This window comes from Rhinoraja longicauda, chromosome 16 (assembly GCF_053455715.1).
Source record: "Rhinoraja longicauda isolate Sanriku21f chromosome 16, sRhiLon1.1, whole genome shotgun sequence".
In the NCBI taxonomy this organism is placed as follows: domain Eukaryota; kingdom Metazoa; phylum Chordata; class Chondrichthyes; order Rajiformes; family Arhynchobatidae; genus Rhinoraja; species Rhinoraja longicauda.
This window is the reverse complement of record NC_135968.1, coordinates 15,776,032-15,801,931: the sequence shown is the minus strand read 5'-3', so window position 1 is coordinate 15,801,931 and position 25,900 is coordinate 15,776,032. Positions and strand designations below refer to the sequence as shown.

General features: G+C 50.7%; 3 protein-coding genes across 3 annotated transcripts in view; all 3 read right to left on the bottom strand.

Moving 5' to 3' along the window:
* Positions 1-25,900, bottom strand: part of LOC144601263 (glutathione S-transferase omega-1-like) — a 131,536-nt gene that overhangs the window by 57,503 nt on the left and 48,133 nt on the right. The window lies entirely within an intron of this gene.
* LOC144600819 (calcium homeostasis modulator protein 3-like) lies at positions 498-2,333 on the bottom strand. The gene is made up of 2 exons (XM_078412710.1): positions 1,761-2,333; positions 498-917 (listed from the first exon to the last, which is right to left on the bottom strand). Exons 1-2 carry the CDS (start codon positions 2,331-2,333, stop codon positions 498-500), a joined length of 993 nt encoding a protein of 330 aa, XP_078268836.1.
* On the bottom strand, positions 7,852-25,702 carry LOC144600818 (gamma-glutamyl hydrolase-like). The gene is made up of 12 exons (XM_078412709.1): positions 25,554-25,702; positions 24,224-24,261; positions 24,053-24,107; positions 21,973-22,004; positions 19,187-19,298; positions 15,477-15,527; positions 13,811-13,895; positions 13,007-13,145; positions 12,610-12,716; positions 11,058-11,151; positions 9,927-10,064; positions 7,852-7,973 (listed from the first exon to the last, which is right to left on the bottom strand). Exons 1-12 carry the CDS (start codon positions 25,700-25,702, stop codon positions 7,852-7,854), a joined length of 1,122 nt encoding a protein of 373 aa, XP_078268835.1.

Below are 25,900 nucleotides of genomic sequence, written 5' to 3'. Positions count from 1 at the left end.
AAGGCCTGGATGGCACATTGTGGACTTGGCCTATTGCCCAGGCAACACTCCATTGTAGACTCTGTGTTCAAGGTGACGTTCCCTTCACCAAGGGCGGCAATGAGCCAAATTTTGGATTCGCCGAACCATTGAACGCTGCTGATATAACTAGGTAAACGGAGTTAGTATAGAAAGGATGGGCAGCAGGAGCATGTGGGCTAAAAGGCCTGTTTCCTCTGCTGTACATTCCCTCCCCCCCCCCCCCCCCCCAAAGATTATTGTTATCTGTCGCCCCTTCCCCTTTCGTACTTCATCTCTATTTGTCTGCCTTGGAATACCTCACACTCATCACTTACTCACTCACCCATTCCCTCCCCCCCCCCCTCCCTCCCTCCCTCCCTCCCATACTCTCCAAGTGCAGGGCATCCTGGCCCAGAAGGGAGAGGACAGATCAGACCGGGGAGCTGATCACTTGCATTGGGGGTGGGGGTAGTTGTGGGTGGGTGTGAGTTCTGCCCCTACGCTGGGGTCTGCCCGCACTCCCCCCTCAGGTCTGCCCCCCCTCCCCCAACATTAAGGAGGGGGGGAGGGCTGGCGTCAATCCATCGCTGCAGCAGCAGGTTGAGTTGGTCCTGGTTGGTGATGCCCCGCAGGGACGCTGCCTCCTCATCCCCATCATTCCCCTCACCCGTCCTGGCCCACTCGCCCCCCTTCTTCTCTGCGCCACTCTGCCCACTGGTGAAGAACTGTTCCACGCTGCGCCTTGCCAATGCCTGCGCGTGCTCCCAGCACATCTCCTCGAAGATCTTCTGCTCCAGGTGCAGGTAGTTGCCCCAGTAGCGGGCGTGGAGGTGGCTGGCGGGCCGGGAGCAAGGTCCGAGGGAACGGGCCACGAACGCCGCCAGGATCAGCAGCAACGCGGCGCTCCATCCCACAGCCTGCGGACACAGAGGCAACAGGCAGAGTGCCGCAGATCAGGACCCTGACCCACCCACCCTGCTCGAGATTTTGGCCCTGAGACCTTACCAACATGGCGCTGACAATGAGACCTCAACAACATGGTGCATAACCCTGGACCCCCATCACCTGGTGCTGACCCCTTAGATCTCACCAACATGACACTGACCCAGAGCCCTCATTAAAATGGCGCTGACCCCAGAGATCTCATTAAAATGGCGCTGACCCCACAGACCTCATCAACATGGTGCTGACCCCAGAGATCTCATCAACATGGCTCAACTATGGTGTTAAAGGCAGAGCTGTAGTCTATGAATTGTTTATGTGAAAGGAGCAGAAATCGGCCACTCAGCCCACCAGGTCCACTCTGCCATTCAACCATGGCTGATCTAACTCCCCTTCAACCCCATTCTCCTGCCTTCTCCCCATAACCCCTGACACCCGAACTAATCAAGAATCTATCTATCTTTGCCTTAAAAGTATCCATTGGCTTGGCCTCCACAGCCTTTTGTGGCAAGGAATTCCACAGATTCACCACCCTCTGACTTAAGAAGTTCCTCCGCATCTTCTTAAAGGAATTAGGCGTCGGTGTCTCTCGTATTCACCTGGATGTTCTGGATAGCTTAATATTAACTCAATAAACGTTATTCCCTTTATCCTGTATCTGTACACCATGATTGTGATCTTGCATAATCTTTCCGCTGACTGGTTAGCGCGCAATGAAAATACCTATTCGCTGTATCTCGGTACACGTGACAATAAACTAAACTAGACTAAACATAGGTGGGCAGAACGGCCGATGCCGACCCGAAGGCTGCCGTTACCTGGGAGATGGTTCGCAGGTATCTATACATGGCCTTGGCGGGGAAGGGCGGCTGTCGGAGCAGGGCCGCGGGAGCAAGGTCTCTACAGGGAACGCGGGCCAGTGCGGAGCGGATCTCGGCCTCCCGGTAGCCGCTCAGGTTGGCGAAGCGGGCGGGCTCCACGGAGGCAGAGAAGGCGCAGACGACACACTTGCCGTCCAGCAGAGCGACGATGATCCAGGCTGCGGGGGCGAGGGCGGCGCCCTGGAGTACGGAGAGAAGTAGGTACCTCAGCGCCGGCCCATCCCGTCCCCGTCCCCGTCCCCGTCCCGGGCCGCCCTCCGGCCGCCGAGCCTCCAGCAGTAGCAGCGCCCAGCGCCCATTCACCATCACCCCGCACAGGAAGAGAGCGACGGGCGGCAGGAGCAGGACGCCGAGGCCGTAGAGCGTGTTGTAGAGCGGCAGGCATGGGCAGTTGAATCGGTAGGAGCCATAGAGCCGGACACCGGCCAGGGCCAAGAGGGCGCTCACCCCGTTCATCAGCGACTCGGGGTTCGACTGCAAGTGGCGGAACGCGGCGAAAAAGCGGTCCATGGTCCCTCCGCACTCCGGCCGGCCTCACCGACCCGCCAATGTCCGGAGTTACCAAATGTCCGGTTACTGACCCGGCACTGTCCGGAGTTACCAAATGTTCGGTTACTGACCCGGCACTGTCCGGTTACCGAGCTGACTGTGTCCGGAGTTACAGACCCAGGCGCTGTCCAGTCCGGCGCAGAGGAGATACCTGAGCCGGTACTGTCTGTTCCGGCGCTGTCCGTAGTCATCAACCCAGTACTGTCCGGTCCGGTGCTGAGGAGTGACCGAGCTGACTGTGTCCGGATTCACAGACCAGACGCTGTCCGCCGCACCAATGGTGCTGAAATTCCCGCGAGCACTCGGCAGCACCAGGTGTGAGTGTGGTCAGGTGGACCCGGCGCCCGCTGGTACAGACATTTGTATTAAAGGGACCACAGTGTGCAGCTGCAGGAGGGATTCACACACTCTTGTATTACAAAGCGCAAGAGGCTGTGAATTGGGTTGGATAGAAACAGGGAAAGTAGGTGCAGGAGTAGGCCATTCGGCCCTTGGAGTCAGCACCGCCATTCAATATGATCATGGCTGATCATCTAAAATCAGTACCCGGTTCTTGCTTTTTCCCCATATCCCCTGATTCCTTTAGCCCCAAGAGCTAAATCTAACTCTCTAGGAAAGGTTTAGAGGAATATATTGGCCAAACGCAAGCAAATGGAACTAATGTAGATGGGGCATCTTGGTGGCCATGGGAAAATTGGGCCGATACACTTGTTTCAGTGCTGTGTGACTCTAAAATAATTTTAAAGTGAGAATTTCATTGCTCCGTGCTCGGCACAAATGACAATTAAACATTCTTGACTCCCCTCTAGGTCATTAGCCGTGTAAACAAATTGCACTTCACAGCAAAGGTTGCATTAATTTATTTTAATTCACTGTGAAAAAGACACAACGTGCTGAAGTAACTCGGCGGCTCAGGCAACAATATAGACAATAGGTGCAGGAGTAGGCCATTCGGCCCTTCGAGCCAGCACCGCCATTCAATGTGATCATGGCTGATCATTCTCAACAGTACCCCGTTCCTGCCTTCTCCCCATACCCCCTGACTCCGCTATCCTTAAGAGCTCTATCCAGCTCTCTCTTGAATGCATTCAGAGAATTGGCCTCCACTGCCTTCTGAGGCAGATAATTCCACAGATTCACAACTCTCTGACTGAAAACTTTTTCCTCATCTCAGTTTCCTCGTCTCAGTCAGCAACATTTCTGAAGAACATGGATAGGTGATGTTTAAGGTCGGGACCCTTCTTCAGGCTGATTGTGGTGGGGAGTGGGGGGTGGGGGGGGGGTGGGGGCGCTGGAAGAGGTAAGGGGCACGACAACGACTGGAGAGTGATAGGTGGATATAGGTGAGAAGGGCATTTGATTGGCGCTTGGTTCTACAAAGGCCAGAGATAAAAAGACAACATGTAGACACAGACACAAAGAACTGCAGCTGCCAGTTTACAAAAAAGACGCAAAGTGATGGAGTAACTCAGTGGGACATGCAGCAGCTCTGGAGAATGTGGATAGGGATTTGGGTCACGACCCCTCTTCAGACTGATTGACCTTTTAGGACGGGACCCTTCTTCAAAAGGCGGGCGATAAGAATACAAGAGTTGCGAATTATGAAGCAAGGGGAAAGAATGGGAGGAAAAGAAAAATGGATGCGACTCCAGTCCATCACACAGACCAGATTCCCCACCATTGACTCCATCTACACTTAACAATGCCTCAGGAAAGCAACTGACTAAATCAAAGACTTGCCCTACCCCGGTCATTCCGTCTTCTCCTCTCTCCTGTCAGGCAGAAGATACAAAACCTTGAAAGCAGGTACCGCCAGATTTAGGAACACCCTCTTCAATTATGTTATCAAACTAGTGAACAATCCTCCCATAAGGGCAAGGGTATAGTACAAATCCTCCAACTTTCCTCATTGCAGACCGTACACTTTTTTTTCTGCAACTGTAACACTGTAAAACTACATTCTGCATTCTGGTATTTTTTTTCTTGGATTGGTTAGCACACAAACAAAGCCTTTCACTGTATCTCTGTACATGTGACAATAATAAACTAATGTATAAATATTCCACCTCACATTCACTCCAGCACTAGCTCTAGCTCATCGCTTCACATGAAAAAACGAATGCTGGAGGAACTCAGTAGGTCGAGCAGCGTCTGTGGGGAAAAGAGACCGTCCATGTCAGTCCAGATGCAGGGCTGGACTGGAAACGGGCACAATTCTTCTCCGCCACAAACGCTGACCCAGCAGGTCTTCCCTTTGCTCTGGATTCAGCATCTACAATTTCCAGTATCTCGACCTTCACACCAGAGATATTGCCCAATCACCTTCAAGGTTTAGGTTCAGGTTTATTATTGTCACGCGTACCGAGGTACAGTGAAAAGCTTTGTTGTTTTGCATGTTGTCCGATCAGAACAGATAACACTATGCATAAATACAATCAGTTCAAACTCAAATACAATAGGCAGAGCAAAGGGGAAGATACAGAGTGCAGATAACATAGTTCTCAGCATTGTAGTGCATCGATTACAGAGACAAAGTCCAATGTCCACAATGGGGTAAAGGTAAATTGAATGGTATCCTACCTTCAGGACCATTCAGAACCTGATAACAGAGGGGGAGAAGCTGTTCCAGAGTCTGGTGGTGCGCGCTTGCAAGCCTCTGTACCTCTGCCGTAGGGGACTGGGGAGAAAGAATGACCAGGATGGGATAGTATTTGATTATACTGACTGCTTTCCTAAGGCAGCGTGAAGTGTAGATGGATTGGCAGGTGGTGACTCTGGTCTGTGTCGTGGACTGGGCTATATCCATAACTCTCGGCAATATCTTGCATTCTTGCACAGAGCTGTTCCCAAACAAAGCTGCGATGCAAGCCGGCAGTGTGCTTTCTTCTGTGCTCCTGAAGAGGTTTGTAAGAGTTACTGAAGACACGCGGTTGCAGGTTGGGCAGCAGTGTTTGGCCATTGCCAGCGAGGACAGGAAAGGCTGTGAATGGGTGAGGTCCATGAAACGCGAGGTCCCGCACACTGCTGCAAAGATGGAGGGAGCTTAACAGGTGTTAACGTAGAACATAGAACAGTACAATACAGCACAGCAATAGCTCCTTCGGCCCACAATGACTGTGTAGTATAGTAGATAGAACTTTATTGTCATTCGGTACAAGTACCGAACGAAATTACAGCAGTCACAAAACACAACAAAAAAAAGAAAAAAAGTACACAGGATACACGACCCCAAGACAAACATCCATCACAGTGAGTCCAAACACCCCCTCACTTTCACTCTCTTCCCCCCACGCCCACGGACAGGCAGCTCGACCCCTAACGAGGCGACCGACACGCACACGCAAGGGGATGGAAGGCCCCGCGGCCGAGCCGCCCCGGGCTCTGCTAAGTCCCGCGGCCGAGCCGCGCCGGGCACTGTTAGGTCCCGCCGGCGATGCTAAGTCCAGCGGCCGAGCCACGCCGGGCGATGGAAGGCCCCGCGGGCGATGGAAGGCCCCGCGGCCGAGCTGCGCCCCGGGGAAGCGACCTCATAAAAGAAAGGTTTCCCCCACCCCACCACCCCCAGCCCCACCCCCTACCCTCCGCCCCACCCCCCCACACATACACAGCCAAAAACAGAAAAAAACCCAACCCAACACCGACACACAAACAAAAAAAAAGGAAAAAGTACAGACAGACTGCCAGAGAGCCGCAGCCGTTAGGCGCAGCCACACGTGACATCAAGTTATACCAAGTTATATCTGAACATGATGTCAAGATCATCCCTTATCTACCTGCACATAACATAACATAACATAACATAACAACACTTTATTGTCACTCGGCACAACACCGAGCGAAATTTCAGCAGTCACACAAAACACAGCAAAAAAGAAAAGAACACAGGACACCCGACCCCAACACAAACATCCATCACAGTGACTCCAAACGCCCCCTCACTGTGATGGAGGCAACAAAACTTCCCCTCTCTTCCCCCCGCACCCACGGACAGGCAGCTCGACCCCTACCGAGGCAAACGACACGCACAGCCCCCGCAAGGGGATGGAAGGCCCCCCGGCCGAGCCGCCCCGGGCACCGAAACGTCCCGCAGCCACACCGGGCGATGTTAAGTCCAACGGCCGAGCCACACCGGGCACTGATACGTCCCGCGGCCGCACCGGGCGATGTTAAGTCCAGCGGCCAAGCCACACCGGGCACTGAAACGTCCCGCAGCCGAGCCGCACCGGGCACTGAAACGTCCCGCAGCCACACCGGGCACTGAAACGTCCCGCTGCCGAGCCGCACCGGGCACTGAAACGTCCCGCAGCCACACCGGGCACTGAAACGTCCCGCAGCCACACCGGGCACTGAAACGTCCCGCAGCCACACCGGGCACTGAAACGTCCCGCAGCCACACCGGGCACTGAAACGTCCCGCAGCCACACCGGGCACTGAAACGTCCCGCAGCCACACCGGGCACTGAAACGTCCCGCAGCCACACCGGGCACTGAAACGTCCCGCAGCCACACCGGGCACTGAAACGTCCCGCAGCCACACCGGGCACTGAAACGTCCCGCAGCCACACCGGGCGATGTTAAGTCCAGCGGCCAAGCCACACCGGGCACTGAAACGTCCCGCACCCGAGCCGCACCGGGCACTGAAACGTCCCGCAGCCACACCGGGCGATGTTAAGTCCAGCGGCCGAGCCGCACCGGGCACTGAAATGTCCCGCGGCCGAGCCGCGCCTGCGATGTTAAGGCCCACAGCCGAGCCGCGCCCCGGGGAAGAGACCCAATAAAAGAAAGGTTTCCCCCCGCCCCCCCACCCCACAACCCCCCACCCCACAACCCCCCACCCCCACCACACATACACAGCCAAAAACAGAAACAAAAACCATCCCAACACCGACACAAACAAAAAAAAAAGAAAAAAAGACAACAGACTGCCAGAGAGCCCAACCATGTCCCGACATATCCATGCGCCTGTTCAAAGTGTTTGAAATGCGATTAATGTATCTGCTTCAACCAACACCCCCCTCCCCCCCAGCAGCGCATTCCAGGCACTCACCACTGTCTGTGTAAAAAAGGATTATCCTACACATCTCCTTTAAACTTTGTCCCCCTCACCTTAAAGCTATACACACTGGTGCAGGGTAAAAAAACAGGGTGACAACAGTGGTGGGAGATGGTGGGAGGAATGTGTGCACCAGAGTGGGTGGCAGGGAATGGAGAGGAAGGAATAGGAGTCTATTGCTTGAAATTGGAGAATTCAATGTTCATATTGCTGGACTATAATCTACCGAAGCAGAATAAGAGGCTCAACATTATTGGATAAGCAACAGAGTTCTGGTGAAGAACCTTCGACCTGAATGCCTGTTTCCATCTCCACATACCTCTGGGCATCGCCAGCACATTCTGAGTTTATTTCAGCATTCCAGGACTACACCTTTCTAAAGGACAATAATATCTAAAGATAGACCAAGACACCCTAGCAAAGACACTTAATCAAACTTATAGATAATACGGGAACACTTTTCAGTTTGTACAAAGGTAGGTATACAGCAGTCGATTAAGGCAGCCTCCTCCTCCTTTCTGCTCTCAAACCCATGAAGACTCTTTTTGGCTGTTGAGAGAAAATGCAACAAATTAAGAATCTGAAGGACATTAAGAAGCTGAGGCATCTCGAATCATTACATACAGAATAACCACTGGTCAGGCAGCATCTCTGGAGGACATGGACAGCATGCCTCCGTTCTACAGACTGATAGAGGGGACGAAATGAATTTTGATGCTGGGTCAATTATGATGCCTGAAGAGGCATCCTGACCCAAAGCGTCTCCTATGAGCGTCCTCCAGAGTTGCTGCCTGACCCACTGAGTTACTCCAGCAACTTGTGTCTTTCTTAAAAAATAAACCAGCAACTGCAGTTCCTTGTGTTCACCTTTAACATATTTGTTTTAAACAACATAATAATTATTTAATTGTCAGGCTTACATCAGAACTTTTATTGTGGTTTGCCAAACTACCACAGTAGCTCATGCGTCAAGATTCTGCGGATTGCTTATTCAGATTTAAGATCCTGGTTTAAGATTGAACTAAATCACTTTCTATACAAAATGTTGTCATATTAACCTCTCCATAACTATCAGGTTAATACATATATCTTTCTCATTGCACAATATCAGATCCGAACCATTAGTTCTTCAAAATACCGATGTAGAAAACCATCTCCAATATTTGCTCTGCTTGTGTCCACATTATTTCTGCTCAATTGCTTTGCCCAGTCTATGGGCAGATTGAAGTCCCTCTGCTTTGTGATACTGTCTCACGCTCACCTCTAACTTCTGGTTCAGCACTTTGCCCCACATCACCATTGAACTTCTCCCTCCAATGTTTCTTACCTCTTTCTGTTTCTCAGCTCCACCCAAATTGTTTCATTTCCTTGATTTCCTGAGTTTTGTTCCTTTCTCTTCCTATATTTTTTCCCATGTTTACTTTTACTTCGTCCGACAGTATCCTGGAGTATTCAATCCCCAATTGCAGTCACTAGGGGGCCATCATTGTAACGCCTGTAATATCATTCCCATATATTTCCATCTGCGCCACTAAATATTCTATCTTGTTACAAACAGATTTCTCTACATCTGATCCTGACCTAGATTACATTTGTATATCCTGTCCTTTCGTGAGATTATATCAATCACCATCTCCCACCATCCCCTCCCCCACCCCACGCCCCCCTCCCCCTCCATCGTCCCATCACCCTGCCCCTTTCCCTTCCTCTGTACAGTCATCTCCCATTATAGAGTCTCGTATTTCCCTTTTAGCCCCTCTTTTCCATCACCCATCCCTCTGGCTTTACATTTCACTCCTTCACTCTGACACCCTTTTGTTTCACTTTACCTCTGGCCACTACCCATTTTTCAATCATACCCCTCACCCTCGACTGTATCCATCTATCACTACCAGGACAGACCCAAAAAGCTGCAGTAACTCAGTGGGACAGGGAGCATCTCAGGAGAGAAGAAATGTGTGACGTTTCGGGTCGAGACCCTTCTTCAGACTGAAGAAACGTCTTGACCCAAAATGTCACCCATTCCTTCTCTGCAGAGATGCTGCCTGTCCAGCTGAGTTAATCCAGCTTTTTTTTGTCTATCTTCGGTTTAAACCAGCATCTGCATTTGCTTCTTATCACTTATCAGGCCTTGTCCCCACACCACCCTTCCTCCTTTCCAACTTTCGCTCCCCCCCCCCCCATTCCACCCTTCTGCAGAAGGGTCCCAGCCCAACATACCATCTGTCCACTCCCTCTTCAGATGCTGCCTGACCTATTGAGATCCTTCAGCACTTTGTGTTTTACTCAAGATTCATGCATCTTGTGCCTCCGTGATTTAACCTTGTATTTTCTCTTCATCCTGTTAAATCTTGCCTTATCAGACCCATGCCAGCCTTACCCAGCCTTTAGTCCCAGTCTTCCCATTTACCGGAATTAGGGAGTCTGCCCGATTCAAGTGCTGCCTGCCCCATGCAACAGCCCCTCCTTGACTCCAATCAGCCAGACATTCTACAGACGTACCTTCATTTATAAAGAACTCTGCCAATAGGTAGGACATCCTGACTCCCAGGGGACAGTGCAGAAAATCAAAATTCTTCTTCCAGAAATATCTGTTTGCTTCCGGATGCCACTGGGTGCCGTAAATTGGATAGTGGATCGCTGCAAGTTGGATGAAAACAGCACAGTACAAATACTCTATCCGCTATTCCCAATTCCTCTGTCTACGCCGCATTCACTGCGCGTCTTGTATGTGTATGTGCCAAATAAACTTGACTTGACTTGACTTGACAATGATTTGCACCCAAGGTGAGCTGTTACACACCAGGACATTTGAGATGTAATCATTCTTCAGGGAACAGGTGTTCCCCACTTCCATTATAGATGAGGACCTCACTAGGATCTCCTCGATATCCCGCAGCTCCCCCAGTAGCAATAGGAACAGAGCCCCCCCCAGTCCTCACCTTTCACCCCATCAGCCGTCACAGAAAGCACATAATCCTCCAACATGTTCGCCACTTCCAACAAGATCCCACCATTAGCCACATCTTCCCATCTCCACCCTTTCCGTAGAGTCCATTCCCTTCGTAACTCCCTAGTTAACTCTTCCCTTCCCACCCAAACCACCCCCTCCCCAGATACTTTTCACTGCAACCACAGGAGACGCAACACCTGTCCCTATACCTCCTCCCTCGACTCTGTATGCTTCTTTGTCAGCTTTTCCTAGCTAACAATGATATATTCTACATTTTCCTTGAACTGCACCTCTTTTGATGTCTCATTTTCACACCTTCCCCTTCCTTATCTCTATGTATCCCTCTCCCCTGACTCTCAGTCTGGAGAAGGGTCTCGACCCGAAAAATCATCCATTCCTCTGTCCAGAGATGCTGCCTGCCCCGCTGAGTTACTCCAACATTTTGTGTCTATCTTCAGTACAGGAGAGCTTGATCTCGCCAACAACACCATTAGTGAGGCTGCGCGTGGAATATTGTGTTCAGGTTTGGTCACACTGCTATAGCAAAGGTCGATAAGTTGGAAAGGATGCAGAGAAGATTTACAAGGCTGTTGTCAGGACTTAAGGGCCTGAGCCACAGTGAGAGGTTGGGCAGTCTAGGACTTTATTCCTTGAAGCGCAGGAGGCCAGCCTCTCCCTACCTTCCATGGTGGAGACGTAGGTGATTCCTTGTGGGTCGGTGTTGATGGAGATGAGTCTGTAGAAGGAGCGCAGCTTCTCGTTTGCCTCGAAGTCCTAAAGCCAACGGCCATGGTTAGTTACTGGAGAGACGGAGCCCTGACTCACAACCCCACCCGCAACATCTCACCCCGCCCTCAGCGTGTTGTAGATCATCCCTCCTTCCGAACCCCCCCCCCTCACCCCCGAACCCCCCCCCCCCCGACCCCCCCCCCCCCCACCCCCCGACCCCCCCCCCACCCCCCGACCCCCCCCACCCCCCGACCCCCCCCACCCCCCGACCCCCCCTCACCCCCGACCCCCCCTCACCCCCCGACCCCCCCTCACCCCCCCCACCCCCCCTCGCCCCCCCCCCCCACTCTTCATCCCATGTTCCATTTTATCTTCCCCTCTGTCACCGCAAAACAGGTTTGAACCCGTGCTGTATGACTATGACTCGCAGTGTTCGGTTTGGGTTTATAATTTTTTTTTGTACACCCCCCTCGGTCATGGCTGACAATGGGTGATGCATCCTAGTTGTTGGCTGCTTGCTCCACACCTCGGCTGGAGCAGCGTTGCTTGTGTCTGAAGAGACCAATGCGGAAGTGACAGTCTCTGTCGTGAAGGTCACATTTGTGTGTGGTCTCTGGTCTGTTGAAGTTGCTGCGCTCCTTTCTGCGTGCCCGCTTTTCTGCCGCTGCGTTCATCAGTTTCTCTTCCTCCACTGTCAGATGGGGCCAAATGCAAATTGGAGGAACGGAGTTCGCTTGGGCAACTTACAACCTAGCCGTATGAATTTTATATTTTTCTAACTTCAATTAACCCTTGCATTCCCTCTCTCTCCATCCCTCCCTCAATCCAATTCGTCTGACTTGTTTCACTGTCGCCCTGTTTAATTCTACTGTTCGTGTCCCCTCGTTATCTCCTTCTCCACAGCCAACAATGGACCATTGTGGGCTCCACCTTTCCTTGATCATGTGGCTGGCTTTGATTTGTTCTTTTTACACCTTTCATTCATTTGCTCTTTGTACCTTTCCATACCTCCAGTTTCCCTCTCCCCTAACTCAGTCAGAAGAAGGGGTTTGAACCGGTGCTTCACCTGTTCGTTTTCTCCACAGATGCTGCCTGACCCGCTGAGTTACTCCAGCATTTTGTCTCTGACCATGAACAATGTCATCTGTGTTGGCCAAACGGGCCGATAGCAGTCAAAGCACAAAGTACTGGAGGAACTCAGCGGGTCAGGCAGCGTAGAGGGAATCAACACGCGCGTTTTGGGTCGGGGCCCTTCTTCAGGCTGATGGAGAGGGGAGAAAGCTGGGATAAAGAGGTGCGGCAGGGTCTTAACCACAGTAGCCTCGTCACCCCGATCCCCCTCACCGCAGCCAGGCACTCCCGCTCGACAACCCCCTCCCACTGCCCCCTGCTCAGCGCTGCCTACACCACCACCCCTACTCGCTTCACCCTCCACACCACAGCCACCACCGTCAGCCACACATCCCGCCCCCGCCCGCTACCCCCGCTGCTCGCCGCCCTTACCTCCAGGGTGATGCTGTACTTGTGGAAGTGTCCGGTCAGAGGGTTTTCCCCTAAAGCTCTCATCATCTCCGGCGGGAAATCACGGAACATTCGGCAGCTTTTTGTTTCTGAAAAGCAACGAAATGGAGTCAGGGTGGGGGAGGGGGGCGGCGGGGAGGGGGGGGCGGGGAGGGGGGGGCGGGGAGGGATAGGAAGTTGGGAGACTAGCTTGCCCCCCCCAAGCAAAAGCTGAAATGACGCCCCTGTTTGACAGCTCCGGCACCAAAGAAATTAGCACTGTAACACAAGATAGGATACCTAGCGGCTCCCGCGGAGAGGTCTCCATCCCCATCCTTTCCCCTCCCCACCCCCTGGCGCTCCGTGCCCACGCCGCATCCAGTGCCACCCTGTCATGTACCGGGGGTGAAGTGGAGCGGCAGAGCCACGTTGCCGCTATCCGTGCAGCGGAGCAGGTTGTGGCCGGCGGTGAGCGCCGTCAGCACCTGGTGACCCAGACACGTGCCCCACACCGGGAAATAGTCGCCCCGGTCACCGGCCTGTGGAGAGAGAGAGAGACAGAGAGAGAGAGATAGGTCTGGGGGGGGGGGGGGGGGACATTGCCCGAAGCCCGGGCCCGCGGGGGTGGGGAAGCGCCGCATTGTGGGAGGAACTATACTGGGGAAGCGCCGCACTGTGGGAGGGGCAGTACTGAGGGAGCGCCGCACTGAGGGGCAGTACTGAGGGAGCGCCGCACTGTGAGAGGGGCAGTACTGAGGGAGCGCCGCACTGTGGGAGGGGCAGTACTGAGAGAGCACAGCACTGTGGGAGGGGCAGTACTGAGAGAGCGCCGCTCTGTGGGAGGGGCAGTACTGAGGGAGCGCCGCGCTGTGTTCTGAGGGAGGGATGTTCTGAGGGAGGGGCAGTACTGAGGGAGCATCGCGATGTGGGAGGGGCTGTACTGAGGGAGCGCCGCGCTGTGGGAGGGGCAGCACTGAGGGAGCGCCGCGCTGTGGGAGGGGCTGTACTGAGGGAGCGCCGCGCTGTGGGAGGGGCTGTACTGAGGGAGCGCCGCACTGTGGGAGGGGCGGTACTGAGGGAACATCGCGATGTGGGAGGGGCTGTACTGAGGGAGCGCCGCACTGTGGGAGAGGCTGTACTGAGGGAGCGCCGCTCCCTATCTCATTGGGCATGGTTATCACGGACACAACCTGTCACCACCAACCTTGATCGCCAGCCTGTAGAAGATTCCGGCCACCCGGGCGAACTCCGAGCTCTGGATGTCTACCGCCCCTCCGGGTAGCAGGATGCTGGGGGAGAGGTGACGGTGAGTGAGCAAACGGTCCCATGCCCAGAGAAGTCGCCGAGCTGCAGGCACCGGCCTTCAGCTTCAATAGACAATAAACAATAGACAATAGGTGCAGGAGGAGGCCATTCGTGACCAACCCCTTAATAATCTTATACGTTTCGATAAGATCTCCTCTCATACTTCTAAATTCCAGTGTATACATGCCTAGTCGATCCAGTCTTTCAACATACGTCAGTCCCGCCATTCCGGGAATTAGCCTAGTAAATCTACGCTGCACGCCCTCCTGGCTCAAGCACCCTGTACAACCGTAATGTAGTGTCCCAACTTCTATACTCAAGTCCCTGACGGGTGAAGGGCCGTGTGAACAAAGATACCTTCCCCACCCTGCCTACCCGTGACGCCACTGTCTGGGAAACCTGGAAGAACATGCATGAAGATAAAAAATAATAGCTCAGGATCAACAGATGCGGCTCACAAGGCGTTGGCCCATCCTTACGCCAAGCAGACCACAGGATTACCGGTTGCCAAGTGTGATTACTCGGTGACCGAAGGCCACGTTGGGCGTTTAAAAGAATGAGATTTATTTGTCAAGAGTCTTTACACAGACCCTTCGTGTCTTCTTATTAAGCATCAATGGTGCCGAAGAGAAAAGGTCGAGAGCTTCGAGTTGCAAGTGGTGAATATCATCAAACATTTGTCCTGGACCAACAACATTGATGCCACGGCTAAAAGGGTAACACGCCGCCTCACGATATCACACGACTAATGTCGCCAACTTCTGCAGATGCACCATGGAGAGCAAACTGTCCGGTGCATCACAGCTTGGTTTGGGAATATCTCTATCCAAGACCCCAAGAAGTTGCACAGAGTTGTGGATGTAGCCCAGACCATCACACTGATCAGACTCCCCACCCTTGACTCCATCTACACTTCACGCTGAGGAAAGCAGCCAACATAATCAAGGACCACTCTCACCCCGGTCACTCCCCTCTCTCCCCTCTCTGTTTAGGCAGAAGATACAAACGCTTGAAGGCGCGTACCACCAGTTTCGGGAGCAGCCCCCCGCCCCCCCCCCCCCCCCCCCCCCAACACCCGCTATTATCAGACGACTGAATGGTCCTCCCATAAGCTAGGGTGGAGTCCCGATCTTCCAACCTACCTCATTGCTGACATTGGAGTTTTCATTTGTAACTGTAAAGCTGTAAATGCTTTAACACTATATTCTGCACCCTAGTAATTTTCACTTTGCACTACCTGTTCCTGTGTATAGTATGATTGTACTTGTACATAGTGTGATTTTGCTCGATAGCACAGAAAGTGTTTCACTATATCTCAGTACATGAGACAACAATAAACTGAGAGCAAAACTGCAGCGTGAGGCAACAGTGTCTGTCCAGGAAAGAAGGGTGGCATAGGAAGAGTCCAATATTCAGATTGAAAATACTTGGAGACACCAAAGGACCCAGGAGGTTGGAGCACTTGCAGATACATACAATCAGAGGGACCCTGGGTGAGAGAGGGAGAGCAGTGTCCCTGAGAGGAGACAATAAAATGAGAGGAAAACTGATGATCAAACACCTACCCATTTATTGCGTAAAATATCCGTTCATATTCAGACTCACTGAGGTACAATCTGAGGAGAACAAGGAACCTCGATGTAACAGCCATCCCGTGAATAAACCCCAATGTTATTTGTTTCCTGTTCCCCGATTCCAATGCAACCCACCTTTAACTTCTGTCCATAACCAGCTCTAACCACTGTCTACATCCCCAATCCCGCTGCCCCAACCCATTTCCAACTCAACCCTTATGACCCCAAACTCACTCCCAACCTAATCAACCCTATCCTGCATCCCCTACTCTATTACACTCCCCCAATTCCAGTCTCAAGACCATTCTTAGCCCAATTATACCCCCCCCCCCCCCCCCCACCTTCCTGCTTGAGCAAAACAAAGTGCTGGAGAAAGTCAGCAGGTCAGGACCCTCCCTTCTTCATACTGATCTGTTCATTCCCTTCACAGATGCTGCCTGACCCTCTGAATTCCTTCAGCACTTTGTGTCTTGCTCAGGATTCCAGCATCTGCAGTTCCTTGTCTCTAACCACCCTTTCTTCTAGCCTCACTCATTCCCATTTCTTCTAGCCACCCTCTTCAACATTCCTCCCAGCCAAGATGTCAAATCTCCAAAGCACAAAACTTGACATAACTGACCTTTCCATCTCCTCATCTTCCATAGATCATCTCATGTAGCCCGCTAAGTCCGTGCACCACATGATGCCAAGACCAACTCTTATGTGCCTTCACTTGATCGATATCCCTCCATTCCCTGCATATCCACGCGCCGATCTAAATGTGTCACTACCATATCTGCCTCCACCACCATCCTGGACAGTGCATTGCAAAAACTCACCACCCTCAAAACTTACACCACACATCTCCTTTAAATCTTGCCCCTCTCACCTTAAAGTTAAAGGGCATGGGTTTAAAGGAGTGTGTGGTGCAAGTTTTTTTAGCACTGAGGGTGGTGAATTTTTGAAATGCATTGACAGGGATGGTGGTGGAGGCAGATACGATGGTGGCATTTAAGACGCTTTGGATAGGCACGTGGATATGCAGGAAATGGAGGGATATGGAACATATGTGGGCAGATAAGAATTGGTCTTGGCAAAATGTTTGGCGCAGATATTGGGGGCCGAAGGGCCTATTCTAATGCTGTGCGGCTCTATGTTAGAAACATAAAAAATAGGTGCAGGAGTAGGCCATTCGGCCCTTCGAGCCTGCACCGCCATTCAATATGATCATGGCTGATCTTCCAACTCAGTATCCTGTACCTGCCTTCTCTCCATACCCCCTGGTCCCTTTAGCCACAATTGCCACATCGAACTTCCTCTTAAATATAGCCAATGAACTGGCCTCAACTACCTTCTGTGGCAGAGAATTCCACAGATTCACCACTCTCTGTGTGAAAAAAAACTTTCTCATCTCGGTCCTAAAAGACTTCCCCATTATCCATAAACTGTGACCCCTTGTTTTGGACTTCCCCAACATCGGGAACAATCTTCCTGCATCCAGCCTGACCAACTCCTTAAGAATTTTGTAAGTTTCTATAAGATCCCCCCCTCAATCTTCTAAATTCCAGCGAGTACAAGCAGAGTCTATCCAGTCTTTCTTCATATGAAAGTCCTGCCATCCCAGGAATCAATCTGGTGAACCTTTTCTGTACTCCCTCTATGGCAAGAATGTCTTTCCTCAGATTTGGAGACCAAAACTGTACGCAATACTCCAGGTGTGGTCTCACCAATGGCATGTACAACTGCAGCAGAACTTCCCTGCTCCTATACTCAAATCCCCTCGCTATGAATGCCAACATACCATTCACTTTCTTCACTGCCTGCTGCACCTGCATGCCTACTTTCAATGACTGGTGTACCACGACACCCAGGTCTCGTTGCATCTCCCCTTTTCCTAATCGGCCACCATTCAGATAATAGTCTGCTTTCCTGTTCTTGCCACCAAAGTGGATAACCTCACATTTATCCACATTATACTGCATCTGCCATGCATTTGCCCACTCACCTAACCTATCCAATTCACCTTGCAGCCTCCTAGCATCCTCCTCACAGCTAACACTGTCCGCCATTCTGAAAAGGACCCATTTATTCCTACTCTTTGCTTCGTGTCTGCCAGCCAGTTCTCTATCCACATCAATACTGAACCCACAATACCATGTGCTTTAAGTTTCCATACTAAACTCTTATGTGGGACCTTGTCGAAAGCCTTCTGGAAGTCCAGATATAACACATCCACTGGTTCTCGCTTATCCACTCTATTAGTTACATCCTTGAAAAATTCTATAAGATTTGTCAGACATGATTTACCTTTCATAAATCCATGCTGACTTTGCCCAATGATTTGACCACTTTCCAAATGTGCTGCTATCCCACCTTTAATAACTGACTCTAGCATTTTCCCCACTAACCGATGTTAGACTAACTGGTCTGTAATTCCCCGTTTCTCTCTCCCTCCCTTTTTGAAAAGTGGGGTTACATTAGCTACCCTCCAATCCTCAGGAACTACTCCAGAATCTAAAGAGTTTTGAAAAATGATCATTAATGCATCCACTATTTCTGGGGCTACCTCCTTAAGCACTGGGATGCAGCCTATCTGGCCCTGGGGATTTATCGGCCTTTAATCCATTCAATTTACCTAACACCACTTCCTGACTAACCTGGATTTCACTCAGTTCTTCCATCTCATTTGACCCCCGGTCCCCCGCTATTTCCGGCAGATTATTTATGTCTTCCTTAGTGAAGACAGAACCAAAGTAGTTATTCAATTGGTCTGCCATGTCTTTGTTCCCCATGACCAATTCACCTGTTTCTGACTGCAAGGTACCTACATTTGTTTTAACTAATCTTTTTCTCTTCACATATCTATAAAAGCTTATGCAGACAGTTTTTATGTTCCCTGCCAGTTTTCTTTCATAATCTATTTTCCCTTTCCTAATTAAGTCCTTTGTCCTCCTCTGCTGGACTCTGAAATTCTCCCAGTCCTCTGGTAGGCTGCTTTTTCTTGCTAATTTGTATGCTTCATCTTTTGTTTTGATACTATCCCTAATTTCCCTTGTTAGCCACGGATGCACTACCTTCCCTGATTTATTCTTTTGCCAAACTGAAATGAACAATTGTTGTAGTTCATCCAAGCAGTCTTTAAATGCCTTCCATTGCATATCCACCGTCAACCCTTTAAGAATCAATTACCAGTCTATCTTGGCCAATTCACGTCTCATACCCTCAAAATTACCTTTCTTTAAGTTCAGAGCCGTTGTTTCTGAATTAACTAAGTCACTCTCCATCCTAATGAAGAACTCAACCATATTATGGTCACTCTTGCCCAAGGGGCCACGCACATCAAGACTGCTAACTAACCCTTCCTCATTACTCAATACCCAGTCTAGAATAGCCTGCTCTCTCGTTGGTTCCTCTACATGTTGGTTTAGAAAACTATCCCGCATACATTCCAAGAAATCCTCTTCCTCAGCACCTCTGCCAATTTGATTCACCCAATCTATATCAGGTATATGTTGTATGCCCTCTGTTGTATGCCTGTTGTATGCCTAATGTTCTATGCCCTCTAGTCTTTAACATTTCCACCTTTGGAAAAAGATTTAGACTGTCCTCCCTGTCTGCACCCAATGTAGTCCCGCCACACCCTTTGACCTCTGACCCTCACTCCAGGTGGTCAGCAGGGTCAGGCCCACCTGCCCAATCAGCAGGAAAGTGATGGCATCCACCTGACAGGTGTCACCCGGCAGCTAGCCGACTCCAGGTACTTCACGTTGGGAGCTGATACGTACATCTTGGCTTGATACGTCAGCTCCTCGCGGGCAAGCTGCACCAAGATACCTGATGGCACAGAGGAAAGAACAGCAAGACCATCAACAGTCAGACCCTATTCCCCAGAATGAAAACATCGAATGCTATCTGCACCCCCTTTGCTCCACCTATTGCAGTTGAGTTTGACCTGATTAGATTCGTGTATGATATCGTCTGATCTAATTTGGGCAGCATGCACGACAAAGCTTTTCACTGTGCCTCAACTCCTCTTGTTATGAAGGCCAACATTCCATTGGCTTTCTTCACTGCCTGCTATATCTGCATGCTTCCTTTCAGTGACTGATGCACTAGGACACCCAGTCACACGTGACAATAACAAACTGAAACCCGAACCTGCAGGAAGCCGTGCAGGCTTTGGAGAGATTGTCGAGGAGGTCGATCTGGAAGCTGCACAAAATTACCCGATCGTATCTGCTTCCATCGCCACCCCCAGCAGTGTGTCCCAGGCACTCTCGACCCTCTGTGTAAAAACAAAACTTGCCCCGCGCATCTCTTTGAAAATTTGCCCCTCTCACCTTAAACCAACGCCCTCCAACTTTAAGGTGAGAGGGGCAAGATTTAAAGGAGATGTGTGATGCATTTTTTTGCCATCTTATCTACATGCGTGGCCACTTTTAGGAGACCATGGAACTTCCACCCCAAGATGGCGCAGCGGTAGAGTTGCTGCCTTACAGCGAATGCAGCGCCGGAGACTCAGGTTCGATCCTGACTATGGTAGCCGCCTGTACCGAGTTTGTACGTTCTTTGTACGCAAAGAGTGGGGATAAATGGGTCCCTTTCGGAATGGCAGGCAGTAACTAGTGGGGTACCGCAAGGCTCGGTGCTGAGACCGCAGCTATTTACAATATACATTAATGACTTGGATGAAGGGATTAAAAGTACCATTAGCAAATTTGCAGATGATACAAAGCTGGGTGGTAGTGTGTACTGTGAGGAAGATGCTATGAGGTTGCAGGGTGACTTGGACAGGTTGTGTGAGTGGGCGGATGCATGGCAGATGCAGTTTAATGTGGATAAGTGTGAGGTTATCCACTTTGGTGGTAAGAATAATAATAATTATAATAATAATGCATTACATTTATATAGCTTTTTTCATATACTCAAAGAATAGGAAGGTAGAGTATTATGTGAATGGTGTCAAGTTAGGAAAAGGGGAGGTACAACGAAATCTGGGTGTCCTAGTGCATCAGTCACTGAAAGGAAGCATGCAGGTACAGCAGACAGTGAAGAAAGCCAATGGAATGTTGGCCTTCATAACAAGAGGAGTTGAGTATAGGAGCAAAGAGGTCCTTCTGCAGTTGTACAGGGCCCTAGTGAGACCGCACCTGGAGTACTATGTGCAGTTTTGGTCTCCAAATTTGAGGAAGGATATTCTTGCTATTGAGGGCATGCAGCGTAATTCTTGCTATTGAGGGCGTGCAGCGTAGGTTCACTAGGTTGATTCCCGGAATGGCGGGACTGTCGTATGTTGAAAGGCTGGAGCAATTAGGCTTGTATACACTGGAATTTAGAAGGATGAGGGGGGATCTTATTGAAACATATAAGATAATTAGGGGATTGGACACATTAGAGGCAGGAAACATGTTCCCAATGTTGGGAGAGTCCAGAACAAGGGGCCACAGTTTAAGAATAAGGGGTAGGCCATTTAGAACGGAGATGAGGAAGAACTTTTTCAGTCAGAGAGTGGTGAAGGTGTGGAATTCTCTGCCTCAGAAGGCAGTGGAGGCCAGTTCGTTGGATGCCTTCAAGAGAGAGCTGGATAGAGCTCTTAAGGATAGCGGAGTGAGGGGGTATGGGGAGAAGGCAGGAACGGGGTACTGATTGAGAGTGATCAGCCATGATCGCATTGAATGGCGGTGCTGGCTTGAAGGGCTGAATGGGCTACTCCTGCACCTATTGTCTATTGTCTATTGTCTAGGTTAATTCCTGGAATGGCGGGACTATCATATGTTGAAAGACTGGAGCGACTAGGCTTGTATACACTGGAATTTAGAAGGATGAGAGGAGATCTTATCGAAACGTACAAGATGATTAAGGGGTTGGACACGTTAGAGGCAGGAAACATGTTCCCAATGTTGGGGGAGTCCAGATCAAGGGGCCACAGTTTAAGAATAAGGGGTAGGCCATTTTGAACTGAGATGAGGAAAAACTTTTTCAGTCAGTGAGTTGTGAATCTGTGGAATTCTCTGCCTCGGAAGGCAGTGGAGGTCAATTCTCTGAATGCATTCAAGAGAGAGCTGGATAGAGCTCTTAAGGATAGCGGAGTCAGGGGGTATGGGGAGAAGGCAGGAACGGGGTACTAATTGAGAATGATCAGCCATGATCACATTGAATGTCGGTGCTGGCTCGAAGGGCCGAATGGCCTCCTCCTGCACCTCTTGTCTATTGTCCCCGTGACCTGCATGGGTTTTCTCCGAGATCTTCGGTTTCCTCCCACATTCCAAAGACGTACAGGTATGTAGGTTAATTGGCTGGTAAATGTAAAAATTGTCCCTAGTGGGTGTAGGACTAGTGTTGGTGTGCGGGGATTGCTGGGTGGTGCGGACCCGGTGGGCCGAAGGGCCTGTTTCTGCGCTGTATCTCTAAATCTAAATCTAAGATCTTTCTGTACCAAGGGTCCTGCCATTTACCGCTGGCCGCAAGTCCCATGAGCGCAAACCGCCAAGATGCCAACATCACTCACCTATCACGGGTCGATCATTCAGGATTCTGCCTCTGTGAAAATGATAGTGAAGAGGGTGAGTCTGGTGACGGACAGAGAAATAGAGTAGTGGAGTATGTGGAGTGATAGGGAGCTCGGGGTGTGAACACGAGTAAGACACCGGGAATCTGGGGGGGGGTGGCAAATTTCATCTGATCTATTTCCTTATAACCATATAACCATATAACAATTACAGCACGGAAACAGGCCCGTTCGGCCCTACCGGTCCACGCCAACCACTTTCTCTGACCTAGTCTCATCTACCTGCTCTCAGACCATAACCCTCCAATCCCCTCCCATCCATATACCTATCCAATTTACTCTTAAATTATAAAATTGAGCCTGCCTCCACCACTTCCACCGGAAGCGCATTCCATACAGCCACCACCCTCTGAGTAAAGAAGTTACCCCTCATGTTACCCCTAAACTTTTGTCCCTTAATTCTGAAGTTATGTCCCCTTGTTGGAATCTTCCCCACTCTCAAAGGGAAAAGCCTACCCACGTCAACGCTGTCCGTCCCTCTTAAAATTTAAAAAACCTCTATCAAGTCCCCCCTCAACATTCTACGCTCCAAAGAATAAAGACCCAACCTGTTCAACCTCTCTCTGTAGCTTAAGTGCTGAAACCCAGGCAACATTCTAGTAAATCTCCTCTGTACCCTCTCCATTTTGTCGACATCCTTCCTATAATTTGGCGACCAGAACTGCACACCATACTCCAGATTCGGCCTCACCAATGCCCTGTACAATTTTAACATTACATCCCAACTTCTATATTTGATGCTCTGATTTATAAAGGCAAGCATACCAAACGCCTTCTTCACCACCCTATCCACATGAGATTCCACCTTCAGGGAACAATGCACAGTTATTCCCAGATCCCTCTGTTCCACTGCATTCCTCAATTCCCGACCATTTACCCTGTACGTCCTATTTTGATTTGTCCTACCAAAATGCAGTACCTCACACTTATCAGCATTAAACTCCATCTGCCATCTTTCAGCCCACCCGTCCAAAAGGCCCAAGTCTCTCTGTAGACTTTGAAAATCTACCTCAGTAATAACTACACCACCTATCTTAGTATCATCTGCATACTTACTAATCCAATTTGCCACACCATCATCCAGATCATGAATGTAAATGACAAACAACAGTGGACCCAACACAGATCCTTGGGGTACTCCACTAGACACTGGCCTCCAACCTGACATACAGTTGTCAACCATTACCCTCTGGTATCTCCCATTCAGCCATTGTTGAATCCATCTTGCAACCTCAGTATTAATACCCAACGATTTAACCTTCTTAATCAACCTTCCATGGGGTGAACGACCCCTGTCCCCGCACCCCCGGCTCACCGACCGGCCACATGAATACTTCCGTCAGAGCCACTGGCCCGGCCCGAACTCATCCCCACAAACTCCCGCCTTCCAGGGAGTCCTGAGGCGGTTTCACCCGCAACTGAAGTCTTTTAGACTTTAGAAATATAGCGCGGGAACAAGTCCCTCGGCCCACCTTGTCATGCCGGCCAGCAATCACCCGTGCACTAACACTATCCTACACGCGAGGAATTATTTACAATTAACAGAAGCCAATTAAACTACAACTCTGCTCGTCGTTGGAGTGTGGCACGAAACCGGAGCACCCAGAGAAATCCCACGCGGTCTCAGGGAGAAGGTACAAACTCCGTACAGACAACACATGTAAACCGGGTTTCTGGCACTGTAAGGCAGCAGCTCTCCCGGCCACTCCCCCCCCCCCCCCACCCCCCTCCCCCCCCACCCCCCCTCCCCCCACTACCCCCCCACCCCCCTCCCCCCACTCCCCCCCCACTCCTCCCCCAACTCACCCCCCCACTCCTCACCCCCCCCACTCCCCACCCCCCCCACTCCACCCCCCTACTCCCCCCCCCCACCCCCCCACCCCCACCCCCACCCCACCCCACCCCCTCCTCCCAACCCCCCACCCCCCGGCGTCCTCTCTCCCCTCGTGGGTAGTGCCCTGGCGCGTTTGGCACCGTCCACCCCAGCCCCGCCCGCATCGCCCTCCCTGCAACCGCTCACCCGTTGTGGCCGTTCATGGCTGCTGCAGTCTTTGGGATGTCCCGTTCCGAATAGTCTGGGCACAAGGAAAAGGATGCTTAAATATCCCCAGAACCACGGCACTCCCAGTTACAGAGCTTCTTGCGAAACTCAGCGAAAGAAAACATTTAACCCTTGCTGCCTCCTGCTCACAGTCGGAACCCAGAGCGAGGAGTCGGAGCGAGAAAGACCTGTTTGCAAGAGCATAATTGCTTTAACAAAAAGAGCGGCACGGTATCTCCGAGATCTTCGGTTTCCTCCCACACTCCAAAGACGTACAGGTATGTAGGTTAATTGGCTGGGTAAATGTTTAAAAAAATTTGTCCCTAGTGGGTGTAGGATAGTGTTAATGTATGGGGATCGCTGGGCGGCACGGACTTGGAGGGCCGAAAAGGCCTGTTTCCGGCTGTATATATATGATATGATATGATAAAATGCCTACAAAGAGCAAGAAGCTCTTTGTTGATTTGTTGATTAGCTGGCTTCTGTAAATTGCCCCCTAGTGTGTGGGAGTAGATGTGAAAGTGATAAGAAGGAACTGCAGATGCTGGTTTAAACCGAAGATAGACAGAAAATGCTGGAGTAACTCAGCGGGACAGGCAGTATCTCAGGAGAGATACTCAGGAGAGTATCTCAGGAGAGAAAGAACGGGTGACGTTTCGGGTCGAGACCCTTCTTCAGACATTGCAAGGGTGGGAATAGCGCTTGTAGCTTCCCACCATTCTAGTTTAGTTTAGTTTATTGTCACATGTGCCGAGGTACAGTGAAAAGCTTTTGTTGCGTGTTACCCGGGTCAGCAGAAACACAAGACATGATTTCTCCTTTCCCACCCACCTCTGCAATCAGTCGGAAGAAGAGTCCCAACCGTAGTCTCCAGGAATGCGACCTGACCGGCTGAATAACTCAAATATTTTGTGCCTTTGCTCGGTACACAGGTCCTTGTTTCTATATTTTGAGGAAGAGGTTGCGGTCCTGACACCATATTATTAAGTCCCCTTTCTCGTTCCAATACTCCGTCTCGTCATTGTTTGATACCCGGACCGCCGCAGTGATGTACACGACAAATGGCAAATTGCAGATGGAATTAGAGCAGAACTTAGCCGCACAGTCATCAGTGTCAAGAGATTAAATTATACAACTGAAGTTCATAACATTCATTAGTTATAGGAGCGGAATGAGACAATCAAGTCCACTCTGCCATTCAATCAAGGCTGATCTATCTTTCCCTCTTAACCCCATTCTCCTGCCTTCATCCAATAACCTCTGACACCCTAAGAATCTATCTGTCTCGACCCTAAAAATACCTATTGACTTGGCCTCCACAGCCTGCTGAACACGCATCCTTCGGGGGAACAACCTATATCAATCGCATTCTGGACATGTTTTTTCTTGACACTGACTCATTACCCACACAATCATCTGTCAACCTTTATTTCGGCATTGTGAGTTTGACATATGACAGGCATCATTTCACAACTTCAACCTCTCATAATTAATTTCCAAGGTTTCCAGCTGCTTTGGAAGGGCACCAATGATGCCGGTGCCCAAGAAGTGTAAGGATACACGCGCGAATGACGACAGATGAGTTGCACTAAAATCTGGGGTGATGAAGTTCTTTGAGATGTTGGTCATGACACATATCAACTCCTTCCTCAACAAGAACCTGGGCCCACTACAATTTGCCCACCGCCACAATAGATCTACGGGGGATGTGAACTCGCTGACTCTCCACTCTTCACTAGGCCACTTGGACAATAAGAACACATCAATGGCGGCTGGCATTCAACACCATCATCTCCAAACATCATCAAACTCAGAGAACTGGGTCTC

Coding starts and splice junctions, on each gene's coding strand:
- LOC144600819 (XM_078412710.1), bottom strand. CDS start 2,333: ATGGACCGCTTTTTCGCCGCGTTCCGCCACTTGCAGTCGAACCCCGAG. Junction 918..1,760: donor ACCTGCGAACCATCTCCCAG/GTAACGGCAGCC, acceptor CTGTGTCCGCAG/GCTGTGGGATGGAGCGCCGC.
- LOC144600818 (XM_078412709.1), bottom strand. CDS start 25,702: ATGACCAACATCTCAAAGAACTTCATCACCCCAGATTTTAGTGCAACT. Junction 13,896..15,476: donor ATATTTTACGCAATAAATGG/GTAGGTGTTTGA, acceptor CCTCTCCCCCAG/CATCCTGCTACCCGGAGGGG. Junction 13,146..13,810: donor TCTACAGGCTGGCGATCAAG/GTTGGTGGTGAC, acceptor CTCTCTCCACAG/GCCGGTGACCGGGGCGACTA.